General features: G+C 45.4%; 1 protein-coding gene across 3 annotated transcripts in view; it reads right to left on the bottom strand.

Moving 5' to 3' along the window:
* UNC13B (unc-13 homolog B) overlaps window positions 1-13,601 on the bottom strand; it is a 321,122-nt gene that overhangs the window by 207,571 nt on the left and 99,950 nt on the right. For all 3 annotated transcript variants that reach the window (XM_069747983.1, XM_069748004.1, XM_069747993.1), the window contains exons 7-8: window positions 8,142-8,215; window positions 2,100-2,157 (exon numbers count right to left, since the gene is read on the bottom strand). In XM_069747983.1, the coding sequence (XP_069604084.1) occupies window positions 2,100-2,157; window positions 8,142-8,215 (132 nt within the window). The remainder of the gene's footprint in view (window positions 1-2,099; window positions 2,158-8,141; window positions 8,216-13,601) is intronic.

The raw sequence follows: 13,601 nt of genomic DNA, 5'->3' as shown, positions 1-13,601 counted from the left end.
AGAGAAAATAGCAGAAAGTCGAAAAGGGGTCCTTTACTACTGACGACAACTCTAATCTAGGGGCTGCTGGCAGTCGAGACCCCCAGAAAACAGGATTTTTCAAAGTAAAGAAGCAGCGTGCTTCTCATTGTAGTATATGATGTCCATCTTTTTTTACTCAATTTTATGGAATTTGGAGATTTATTATTCTCCTATAAGAAAGTTCATCGAACTTGAAAAACTAATATTGTTCCCTCCAGGATCGTACTCATATAAAATGTACTAGATGGTGGCCCGATTCTAACGCATCGGGTATTCTAGAATATGCATGTCCACGTAGTATATTGCCCAGCCACGTAGTATATTGCCCAGCCACGTAGTATATTGCCCAGCCACACAGTATATTGCCCAGCCACACAGTATATTGCCCAGCCACACAGTATATTGCCCAGCCACACAGTATATTGCCCAGCCACACAGTATATTGCCCAGTCACACAGTATATTGCCCAGCCACGTAGTATATTGCCCAGTCACACAGTATATTGCCCAGTCACGTAGTATATTGCCCAGCCACGTAGTATATTGCCCAGCCACACAGTATATTGCCCAGCCACACAGTATATTGCCCAGTCATGTAGTATATTGCCCAGTCACGTAGTATATTGCCCAGCCACGTAGTATATTGCCCAGCCACGTAGTATATTGCCCAGCCACGTAGTATATTGCCCAGCCACACAGTATATTGCCCAGCCACACAGTATATTGCCCAGCCACACAGTATATTGCCCAGTCACACAGTATATTGCCCAGCCACGTAGTATATTGCCCAGTCACACAGTATATTGCCCAGTCACGTAGTATATTGCCCAGTCATGTAGTATATTGCCCAGTCACACAGTATATTGCCCAGTCACACAGTATATTGCCCAGTCATGTAGTATATTGCCCAGTCACGTAGTATATTGCCCAGCCACGTAGTATATTGCCCAGTCACACAGTATATTGCCCAGTCACACAGTATATTGCCCAGTCACACAGTATATTGCCCAGCCACGTAGTATATTGCCCAGCCACGTAGTATATTGCCCAGCCACGTAGTATATTGCCCAGCCACGTAGTATATTGCCCAGCCACGTAGTATATTTCCCAGCCACGTAGTATATTGCCCAGCCACACAGTATATTGCCCAGCCACACAGTATATTGCCCAGTCATGTAGTATATTGCCCAGTCACGTAGTATATTGCCCAGTCACGTAGTATATTGCCCAGTCACGTAGTATATTGCCCAGCCACGTAGTATATTGCCCAGTGACGTATGTCACAGGTTAAAAAATAAACATATACTCACCTTCCGAGGGAGCCCTTGTAGTCCTGGCGCCTGTGTGCGGCGCACTCGGCAGCTTCCGGTCCCAGGGTTGGTAGCGCAGGACCCGTGATGAGGTCACGGTCACATGACCGTGACGTCATGGCAGGTCCTTGTCGCATACCATCCTTGCCACCGGACCTGCCGCTTGCATGGAGCGGTTGCCTGAGCGTCGCGAGGAGCGGGAAAGGCGGCGGAAGGTGAGTATATAATGATTTTTTATTTTTTTAAATTATTTTTAACATTAGATCCTTTTACAATTGACGCTACATAGGCAGCATCAATAGTAAAAAGTTGGGGGCACAGGGTTAATAGAGGCGGTAACGGAGTGAGTTACCCGCGGCATAACGCGGTCCGTTACCGCTGGCATTAACCCTGTGTGAGCAGTGACTGCGGGGAGTATGGAGCAGGCGCCGGGCACTGACTGCAGGGGAGTAGGGAGGGACTAATCGGACTGTGGCCGTCACTGATTGGTCGCGGCAGCCATGACAGGCAGCTGGCGAGACCAATCAGCGACTTGGATTCCATGACAGACAGAGGCCGCGACCAATGAATATCCGTGACAGACAGAAAGATAGACAGACGGAAGTGACCCTTAGACAATTATATAGTAGATGACCCCGGAGCAGATGAACACAGTAGCCCCTGTAATAATCTAACAAGTGCTGATCAGTCAGATTGATTTATAACACAGCAAAAGAAAGCAGTCAATATAGAAAAAAAAAAATAGTTTATAGACAGAGTAAAAACTTACAGCACTGGGAGACGGCCATAGGCAGCGGTTTATTCTGCACATCCTCCGTGTAAGAATACTGGAGAAAAGACAGAAAATCTGTTATATTAAATGTGTGAAATATAACTTTATACCTTCATGTATAGACTTGTGCTGCACACGGATTACATCTGGACCTGTTACCAGCTGCTCGGGTGTTAGATCCAAGACTGGCGTATTCTAAGGATTGGCCATCAATCTCAAAGTCTTAAATAAACCCCTTTAAAGGGGTAAGTGAAAAAAGACGAATGACAACGGACAGGGCAGGTGCCAGCACCCGGCCAGGGCACATTCAGACCTGCGCACACTGCATGTATGGAGTGACCTGACTGAGTCTGCCCCATAGAGCGCGGGTGCTGGCTGGATTAACCGCTGAAATTAACAAAGATCTCAGCAGTATAACCCCTTAGATGCCTACTGAACTATTATTTTACAGTACATTGCACATGGCATTTAGTGATGAGCGAAAGTGCTCAGATTAGGCGTTATCTGAGCATGCTCGTGTCCTAACCGAGTGTGATAGGCGTGCTCGAACAATATGCTCGCGGCTGCATGTCTTATGCCTGTTTCTTAAGTAATCCCTGCAGGTGTTGCGGCTCTCAAACTGCCATGAGACATGCAGCGGCGGGGATTGGAACATATTTTTTGAGCATGACGAAGTCACTCGGTTAGCGCCCAAGCATGCTCAGATAACACCTTATCCCAGCATGTTAACTCATCACTAATGGTGCTATACAATCATTGTTTCAAATCCCATTGATGGGCTAACTGAAAATTAAAAAAAAAAAAAAAACACCCTTCTAAAACATTTATCATCATGTATACCTGTATGTATTAAATATTATTGGGGGGACTCTGTAGAGAAGGATCTGGGGGCACTTGTAGACCATAGACTAAATAACAAAGTAATGTCAATCAGAAGGATATTATAACACAAAAAAAAAGATGGGGCAGGAACTCGGAGAAGAAAGAATACCACGGAAGTAACAAAAAAAAAAAAAGGTAAAAAGAAGAGTTACAAGACTAACAAGGGACATGGATGACATTAGTTATGCAGAATGTATAGTCAGAAGAGAAGCGTTATTCCGGAGGGGTTCAGCATTCGAGTCCCAGCATAGCCAGAGAGGAGATTTCGAGCATTATATCTGCAGCGGGTCAATTCTTTTAGCGTTACACATAAAAGGGGGAAAATAAACAGCACAAAAAAAATACCAAAACTGCCCACCCTTCAGTATTTGCAGATTGTTCTGCTCCAAATACTGAAAGTGTGCACGGACCCTAAGGGACGGACGTGATTACCCTGTGCCAGTACATACATGGCCCATACAAAAAGTCTGGTGTGAAGCAGCTGCTTGTAAAACGCCCTCCAAACACAAGGGGGCGCTCACTCCATCTGGAGAAAAAAAAAAGGTTCAGTCTTTACCATGAAAACTAATGGCAGATGGTCTCGCCGAGAAAAGTCGATGGGATCAAAAAAGGCTTAGATGCTTTTTCAGAATAAGAAATACCGACGTAAATGTGTAAAGTTCTTGTTCTGATCCAGTCGACCGACACTCGGGATCAAGAGGGAAAAAAATGGTACTTTTAGGGCAGATTGGACCATGAATTATGGTCGTGCCTACACCCCTTTTCCTTTGCCCTCGCCCTCCCCTTGGTGAACTTGATGGACAAGTGTCTTTTTGCAACCAAACTATGTAAAAACAAAATATATATCTACAATGGGAAAAGTCAGAACAAACAAAAATATAAAACCGCACGTACCGCAAAACAAAAAACACGGACCCTCAGAAAAAAATAGTTAAAGGAGTATTCCCATCACCAAGATCCTATATCAATATGTAGTAGGTGTAATAATGATAGCAAATTCCTCCAATTATAAATGTGGTATAGTTCTTCTGATTCTCGCCATGTCTTTTTCCTGATGGACCATATGTATCCATGGTTACGTCCACTGCTATAGTGACAGCTAGCTAGTTGCTAGTGGTCATAACCATGGATACCCAAGGTCCTGCAATGCCTGCACACGAGGATAGAGACCTAGCGAATCAGAAGAACCATACTACATTTCTAATTGGAGGTATTTGCGAATACTATTATTATTACACCTACTACATATATTGGAATAGGATCTTGGAAGTGGGAATATCGCTTTAAGGCTCTTGGAAGGTGAGAAGAAAATCAAAAGCGAAGCAAATCTAGAGCAACAAAAAAAAAATTGGAGAGAAAATCTAACGAGCCATCACTGTCCAAGCTTATACTACCATGAAGTGTGACTACGGGAGAACCCTGCAGAGTAACCACATTACCAGCGACCACACACAGACCAATGGCCCAAATAAAGGCAATGTAAACTAATAGATTTAAAAGGACAGTTCAGGATTAGGAAGGTTTTTTTTTGTTCTAGAAACAGCACCACTCTCATCCAAAGGTTGCGTCAGGTATTGCAGCTCAGATCCATTCAATTGTATAGAACTGAACTGCAATACCAAACACAGCCTATGAGCAAGAGTGGCGCAGTTTATAAAATGATTGTTTTTCCCTATCCCGTTAATCCCCTTTAAATGCAAGAACTAAATATTAGTAAATATTGATATAAAACCGATGAGCTTATAAATCCATGAACCCTTCCCCCGTCCCCTATTATGTGATGTGGGGGAAGGGTAGCGGAGACGCGCACATGTTTGCTGTGATGGGACCTGTAATTTCTGCCGTACACGGGAGGCCCCCGACATGTGCGGTGTCACACAGGCGCCCAGCGAGCGGCTGCCTGCGCGGCGAGGGGCGAGGTACTATTATTCGCCGAGTGTGAGGAGATCCGCTGCGAGCTGTGGGAGGATAATTGCCGGGTAGGAGGAAAGACGAATTCTGCTTTACTTGGAAGATTTCAGGTTTTGATCTCGCACAAGTCAAAACAAAAAAAATAGGAAACCTGTCAGCGTGACCCACGGAAATATAGAAAGCTGCGTGAGCAGCGGTAAGCGGCCCGAAAATCACTGCCTTCATATAAAGTGGTGTGCAAGATGGCGGAGAGGTAGCGGGACTTCCGTGACAGGCTCATCTGAATAAAAGCAAGAATGTTTCTGGTCACTGACGGCATGCAGAGATTTTGAAAACACTAGACAAGTAACTGAAGTGTTACGGACATCACTGAGGTGTCAAGTTACAGTCTGCTTTATACCCCAGAGCAGAAATCATAATTCTGCTGGCTGGTATTGGAAAAGGAGAGCCCTGATCAGCTTAGCTGAACTCCTATAATACAGTGGCAATGTTAGAAGGGGTTATTCTCATCATCATCATAAATGGTAAAATGGAAAAGTGTTGTAAAAACAGTCACCTGTTAAAAATCGTGTCTGTTCTCATGATCGGAGATATTTTTTGAATTTATGGTTTACTGCTGAATGTCTAGGTTACCGGCCACCTCTACAGTCTATCAGCAGTAGACAGTCTCCTAGGTAAGGAGTGCAGCACTTACAAGCTATATTCTATACCACCCCATTGCATGCAGGAAGCCAGGAGGCATGGGAGCAGTGCTCTCCTGAAGACAATCCCTATAATTTATCGTACATTACATGACATAATAGTGCTAGAAAAAAAATAGACTACACATCCCTGAACGCAAACCACCAGAGACAGCTCTGTGCAGACACAATGAGCAGGAATAATTGTAGACTTGCGAGTTCAGCTCTGGAATAAAATTGTCATGAGGTTACCGCAACAGTGAGGAGCCAGAAAAACCCAGGGTCTGATTGCTCCTACTCCTGCGTGGAGATGAATAATTTAATTTTAATGGTGTTTATTCATTTTGGCAGAACAGGGGTTAATCAGCTGAGTTGGAACCTCTGACTGAGTCAAACCCATGACAGAGTTATCATTTGCTGCATGGCTTAGGAGGAGAAGTGTTCATATGAGAAGGAGTTTGGAGGAGTTACCTGTGACTGTTGTGTGGTTTGTAAGTGTGATAATTCCCTTCCCTCCTCTTACTTTGTTTTTCTGCCCATCCTCCACTCCTGGGTGCATTTCTCGGTTATATGTGAGTGAATATTTTGTATGCCTGATATTTTCAGTTTACCCTTGTTTGTGTAGCCTTGTTTGTCGGGTTGGTGTACTGCGGTGCACAGTAGCGCCCCTATTTCCTGGGTGGGGGAAGAGAAAAGACAGAGGGCTAACTCAGGAGATCAGGCAAGGGTGGAGGCCCCAGCATCTTCACCTTCAAAAGTATCTCAGGGAATAGGGTGAGCTAGGGTGCCCCCTAGTGTTAGGGACAGGGAAGGAGCCCTGGGCCCGGCTCACCCGAAAGCTGAGTCGTGACAAAAAATAAACTATAACTTAGAATCAGCAAAAACAGAAGTAAAAATTTTGTAAATATGAATAATGTATTTTATAGAGTGTACAAATACTAACTCTCTCCTCCTTACTTAGTGCATCTGTGGCACCCCAGGAGTTCAGGTACCACAGTAGTGCTGCCTTCCTCTTGGGGAGGGTAGTGCTATGTCTGGAGACAAGTGGGATTCCCTTTGGTAGGTTATCACACACACACACAACACCTTCCAAATCCAGGCTAGGAGGGGGAGCTCAAAACCCTGTTTTAAGGCAGCTTCCCTGAATAAAGATCCTGGTTTGGAGGCGGAGTGAGTTCAGTTAGTACAGACAGTCTGTGTGAGAGTACAGACAGTCTGTGTGAGAGGACAGACAGGTTCGGAGCACAGTGGAGAAATAGGACTCCAGGAGGCCACGAGTAGGCCCCTAGGGAGTCTGTGCGCAAAGAATCCGGGAACCGGGAGCCCGAGGCTTATGTGGATTATAATACACAGAGCAGAACCGGAGGGCATTGAATTACATAGACTTTGCCCATAATTACCTGTGGCACAGCAGCACCTTGGAGCCTGGAGTCACCGTGAAAGGACCCCAGTAGGCACGGCTCAAGCTGCCTGCCATACAGGTACCGGTCCCAGGACAGGAGAACGAATAAGGACCTTGCTTGAGACACTTAGTGGCAGCAGGGACCTCAGAGACAGTGAGCGCAGAGTGGAAGGCCCTACCTGACCTACCCAAGGGACCCCGCTTGTCTCTGGACTGCCCGGACTCCTAACAAACCTGTTGCTGGTACCCTGGACTGAGGCCTGCCATCCACAAGTAAACCAGGTAAAGACGTATGACTTCTCTCATGCATTTATTCACCGGCTACACCATCTACGCCACATACCATAGGACCCCTGGGGACCCAGCTTAACCTGTGGAAAGTGTAACATCTGGGCTGCCGCAACATCCCCCAGGGGACCCCTTTAATGCAGCATCAGTCCCCTATTGACCAAACTCCACAGGTGGCATCACGACAAACCTCGAACATTTAGCCCCCTTTAAACATTGATGCCCAGGGCCACGGATCGGGTCGCAGCCACAGTGACATCCCCCTTTGCGACCGGACCCGGTAGAGAGTATGCCACTGCCCTGTGGGTGCGTCACATCCATTTTATCAGGGGGCTCCCAACATACCCCATAGCTACATAGACAATAACATCAAGACTTAATAGTTCAAGCAAGATCTAGATGGCAGGAATGAAGGAGCATCATTACATTTGGATTATTATGCTTTCTTTTGGCCATATCCAAGACCAAGTGGTGTAAGATGACCCATAAAATGGGTGTGTAGACTGTAAAAGTGGGAGACCCCATTATTTGGAAAACATGCTGTATTTTTGGAAAAAAAGCAGTCGTCTCACAAGTCCACAAGGATAAGCCTGGCATTGCAGCTCAGCTCCATAGAAATGAATGGGGGCTGAGCTGCAATACAGGACACAACCTGCGTACAAGTGTGGCGCCTTTATTGAAGAAACGTTTTTGATGCCCAGCAATAACCAGAAGTTACTGTAGACGGGCTGCAGTGTCCTGTTGTACAGATAATGGCGATTCCCTGCGGACTCCATGGATCCGGAGAAACAGATGAGCGGCCGATGCAGCACACTCCTCTTCTGACCTCGATATGTTCTGCTCCTACTGAGAAGAAGGAACTAGAAATGCACGCACCTCTCCGGCATCTCCCAGGGTGTTAATCTGCTCCAGCTTCTTAGTCCAATATTTCGCCTCTTCTTCAGGGATATCTGGAGAAGGAGAAAGAAATCAGTCATTGGAAAATCCTGAGAAACTAGAGCAAGGGCGAATCCTCCTCAGACATCAGCGATGGTGAAGGTAAGGAAAGACGTAGTCGCCCGGATCACGGAGAGTAAGAACGAGTCATGCACATGAATATGGACCAGGCATAAACCCCACTGCACACACAACTCCGGGAACAGAAGAAATATCGGGAAAGATGTCCAAACACTGGAAGGGTGACCATAAAAGCTCAATCACATGATAAAATATGCTAAAAGGATTTAGAAGTTTGTAATATATAAGGAGAACATGCTTTGCATAAAATATTAGCATTCATTTTCTTCCTAAAGCAATTTCTAGATAGAAATATAATTTAAAATATTCCATTTTGTGGTCCTTTATCTGTTACAAATCCATTCAAACTCATCACTGACAGGTCACTCTGTTCTCCCCCTTCCTTCTCTCAGTGTTTAAGCTAGCAGAAAGGGGGTTCAGAGAGGGTTTTCATAAATGTCCACATTATAGAGCAGGAGAAAGCATGTACAGTCTCAGGGAGTGAGGAGAAAAAAAAACAGACTTTAGGTAAAAAGATACGCACTTGAAGAGGAAATAAGTGCAGGATAGAAGCTGTGCTGATATGAATTAATGAAGGCCACTACACCTTGGATACAAACAGAGCTTACTGTATTACTGAAAGGGACACTCCCACAAGACAAAAATCTAAAACTTGGGACTGCAAAAATTAAAATGTTCCCAGAGATAAAAAAATATTTTTTAAATGATTCAGAAATCACATCACAGCAAGACAATCTGCACACTTCTAACATACCCCTACATAAAAGGATAAATTTTCAGGCTGTAGACCGCCACCTGTAAAGGAAAAAAGTAACAAAATGGAGCAGCACAGAAAACAACTAAAAGGGATTTCAGCGGCAGGTGACAGCAGTGATTCCATAATGTCCACAATTGGGCAGGACTGCTGGATTTTAGTCAATATCTCACTGGACACAAGAAACATTTCCAACATTTTGACAAGACTTCCTTTCTAGGAACAATTTTGTTTTAACCCATAACATGAAAGTAAGATTAATATCTTAAGTTTTACTCAAATTAGTTGATGCAAAAATGAGTACACCCCACAAAAAACTACTTCATTTAGCGTTTTGTATGACAACCATGATTTTTAAAGGACAGCACCAAAAATCCAGAGCCTGGATGGAGAGCGATTGTCAACTCATCTCTTTAGAATTCCACATAGGTGTTCGGTTGGGCTCAGATCAGGAGATACTTGGCCGGTGAATCACATTGACATTGTTCATCTTCAGAAATGTAACAGAAGGTGTGTTTCAGGATCACAGTAAGGATAGAAAAGAGCACGTCTACCAAGGGCACGGAGTGATGGTAGCATCTTCTCTTTCAGTATAGAGCAATAGAGCTGTGAAGTCATGATACCATCAATGAAATGTAGCTCCCCGACACCAGCAGCACTCAGGCAGCCACAAATAAGTATACTGCCCCCATCATGTTTCACTGTAGGCACCATTCTTTTACTTTGGACTCCTCACCTTTGCAAGACGCCAGACAGATTTTAAGCCGTAAGTTCCAAAAAACAGTAGTAGTTTTCTAGTAGTAGTCTTCATAATTTTCAGAATGGGCCCTGGCTTATTGCCGGCAGCTTTTTTCTACATGGACTTCCTTCGTGGACGACACCCATGCATGCCGTTATTCTGCAGTATACGCCGTATTTTGTCACTGGAAACACAACCCGGTTTGGCTTTCTACTTCTTTAGCTAACTGCAGTGAATTCGCATGTCAATTTTCATCCACGCTGCAGTTCCATCTTTGTAAAATTTTTGTAGCACTGTTGCTACAAAATTCTGGTTGATAAGTAATGCTTTACTGATCTTCTTGTAGCCTTCACCTTTCTTGTGTAAAGAAGTGATTACCGACGAACGTTTGGGAAATAGTGGCTAACGTGTGCAGCGGATGCAGTGTTTCAACAGGTCCGCTGTCCGGAAAGGTAAAGTGTAAAATCCCGGGGACTAGAGATATTCCTGCCGGGCATGCTCAGTAGGAAACACAGGATCCAACATACAGAAAAACGTTCCCTTGAATGTTTTTAGCAGACGACGGTCCGCCAAAATGCACAGGATCCAGTGCACGACGGACATAACGTGTGACCATACGTCGCTAATACAAGTCAATGGGGAAAAAAACAGGATCCTGCATACAAATTTGCAGGATCCTGTTCTTTCACAAACCGACATATTTCAACGTGAGGAGAAAGACGGAAGTGTGAAAGAGGCCTTGGGTCTTGTGACATTTCTCTTCCATATGGTGCCATTCATGACAGCATGAAATGGGAAGGGTTTTTCTTTGTAAAGTAGCACCCTTTTATATTCCACTGTCTGATGGAAACCTTTATAATATATAATCAGACTTACCCGAGATTAATTTCCTGTTAATTACAATTTTGTAGTCTAAACTTTAGGTTTGCTTTTATGACTTTCATTGGGGTGTACTCATTTTTGCAACATTGTTTTGAATTAATTTGCAAGGAAAATTATTCTTTTTGGGTGTGCAAAATAAAAAAATCGTATTTGCAATCAGTGTATCACATTTGAAGTAGTATTTTTTAACAAGGTATCCCATAGAAAATGTTGATTCTGAAAGGAAGTTAAGGGTTTTCTGACAAATGTTTGGTGTATACTCTTTTTACTGAGCTATATATATATTTTTTTTATTCCTCCGCCCCCTAGGGGTAAGCAGAATCAGACATGTCACATTTAAAGGCCCTATCCTTTTGTTCTCCAGGAAGATAACCCGCCACAAGAGTGGTCTCATGGCAATTTGCATTCATCTTCATTAAACACTAATACAAGCTATGTTATAAGAGGAGATCCAGGAGAGATAGGGTCAGTCGAACGATAGTGCCATGTAAATGGCCACCTTACCCACTGATAAAGTATAAAATGAATATAGGCAGTACTAAATTGCCTGGTAATGACCGTTGTGAGGCAGTGATCCGTGTCACAGGTAGGGGTCACTGTTTATTCTCCCTAGGATGCGCACGGAGGCATAGTGAGGTCATGAAGGGATATTGCAGTCGCAGGTGTGGCTGTGATTGCAATGGTGAAGCAGTGACCGATGTCACAGGTAGGGGTCACTGTGTGTTCTCCCCAGGATACGCACGGAGGAGTAGTGAGGTCATGAGGGGATATTGCAGTCGCAGGTGTAGCTGTAATTGCAATGGTGAAGCAGTGACCGATGTCACAGGTAGGGGTCACTGTGTGTTCTCCCCAGGATACGCACGGAGGAGTAGTGAGGTCATGAGGGGATATCGCAGTCGCAGGTGTAGCTGTAATTGCAATGGTGAAGCAGTGACCGATGTCACAGGTAGGGGTCACTGTGTGTTCTCCCCAGGATGTGTATTGAGGCGTATGAAGTCCATAGGTGTGCATGGGAGTCACGGGCACAGCGGTGACTGCAATGCAGACTAAAAATAAAATAAGTGCTAGCCTTGGACATGTTAGGGTCCAAAGCAGATGTAGGGAACACCTGCTCTGGGATGTTGTGTTGTGAAACAGACTGCAGGATGATAGTCGTGCAGTCCGTTTCATTCCAGGTCCGGGTTTTCCATGTGGCTGAAGGCCATGGGTTTTGTGTTAAAATCCCTGCAGTAAGGGGTTCGGGTGTGGCAGAGTTGGTGCTTGCTACTGTGCTGAGCAGTTGGTGCTACAGAGCACGGCATGTGTGAGGTAACACAGGACAGAGGATCCAAAAGGTCTGGCACCAGCAGTGTACACAGTGGTGCTGCCGTCCACAGTGACTGGTCTCAGATGTGGATGTCCTGTGTCCGGAGGTGAATTTCCTGTGCCTGAAGGAAGGATTAACGTTTGTAACAGCTGCAAACAGGAGGATATGGTTCCCAGTTGTAAATCGAAGGACATCATGGACTGTGTACGGCTGTAAACGGATGGAAGCCGTGTATTGCGCAGCACTGTGAACTGAACACAAATGCTGTGCACTAAGTTGATATGCACTGTGTGAATTGAGCTTTTAATGCTGTGAAGAGTAACACATTACTTTGGTTTGAACTTTGTGGGTCACTGCCTCTTCACTGTAAACGTTTGCTACCGCAGCACTACACAGATTATACAATTTTTTTTTTTTTTTTTTCAGATTTTTCTAAATTTGCAAATGGCACTGCCGCAGGGATGACAGTCGCCCATCAGCTGCAGGAATTTTTACAGAGATGATCACTACAGCAAATTTCAGCATTTTACAGTTCACAGAAAATGCAGCTATTGTGTTCCTATTAGAGATGGGTGAACCTGAACAGTAAAGTTCAGCATCCATACTGAACACCTACTGTTCGGGCACAGACAACAAACACGGACTTCATCAGGAAGCCTGTGATACTGTTTGGGCTCTGCTGCATGACAGTGCAATTAAATATATCTCAAGGCACTGTGCACACAGCAATTGTACATGGGAGGAGAGAATCTATATATATAATTGCCTAAGGGTTTTTCCGTCTGTCTGTCTGTCTGTCTGTCTGTCTGTCTGTCTGTCTGTCTGTCTGTCTGTCTGTCTGTCCTGGAAATCCCTGCTCTCTGATTGGTCGAGGCCGCCAGGCCTCGACCAATCAGAGACCGGCACAGCATCGACGTAGAAATCCCGCGTCTCTGATTGGTCGAGGCCGCCAGGCCTCGACCAATCAGCAACGGGCACAGCGACGATGATGTCATAAAGGACGTAGACATCCCGCGTCTCTGATTGGTCGAGGCCGCCAGGCCTCGACCAATCAGCAACGGGCACAGCGACGATGATGTCATAATGGTTGCCATGGCGACGATGATGTCATAAAGGTTGCCTTGACCAATCAGCGACGGGCACAGTCTGCCGCGAATTCTGGAATCATCATTGTCCATATACTACAGGGACATGCATATTCTAGAATACCCGATGCGTTAGAATCGGGCCACAATCTAGCGAGGGGGGCCGGAAACATACTACGTACACTCGACGGGGGGGGGGGGGGGGCCTTGACGGGCACCGGGCAACGGGCACAGCGACGATGATGTCATAATGGTTGCCATGGCGACGATGATGTCATAAAGGTTGCCTTGACCAATCAGCGACGGGCACAGTCTGCCGCGAATTCTGGAATCATCATTGTCCATATACTACAGGGACATGCATATTCTAGAATACCCGATGCGTTAGAATCGGGCCACAATCTAGCGAGGGGGGCCGGAAACATACTACGTACACTCGAGGGGGGGGGGGCAGCGCTCTCCGTATACTTGGGGGGGGGCAGCACTCGGGGGTGCAGCACTCTCTGTACACTTAGGGGGGGGGGGCAACGCCCTGTACACTCGGGGGTGCAGC

The sequence above is a fragment of the Ranitomeya imitator genome, chromosome 1, assembly GCF_032444005.1.
Source record: "Ranitomeya imitator isolate aRanImi1 chromosome 1, aRanImi1.pri, whole genome shotgun sequence".
NCBI lineage: Eukaryota > Metazoa > Chordata > Amphibia > Anura > Dendrobatidae > Ranitomeya > Ranitomeya imitator.
Note: the sequence above shows the minus strand (reverse complement) of the source record. Positions and strands in the feature narration are given on the sequence as shown.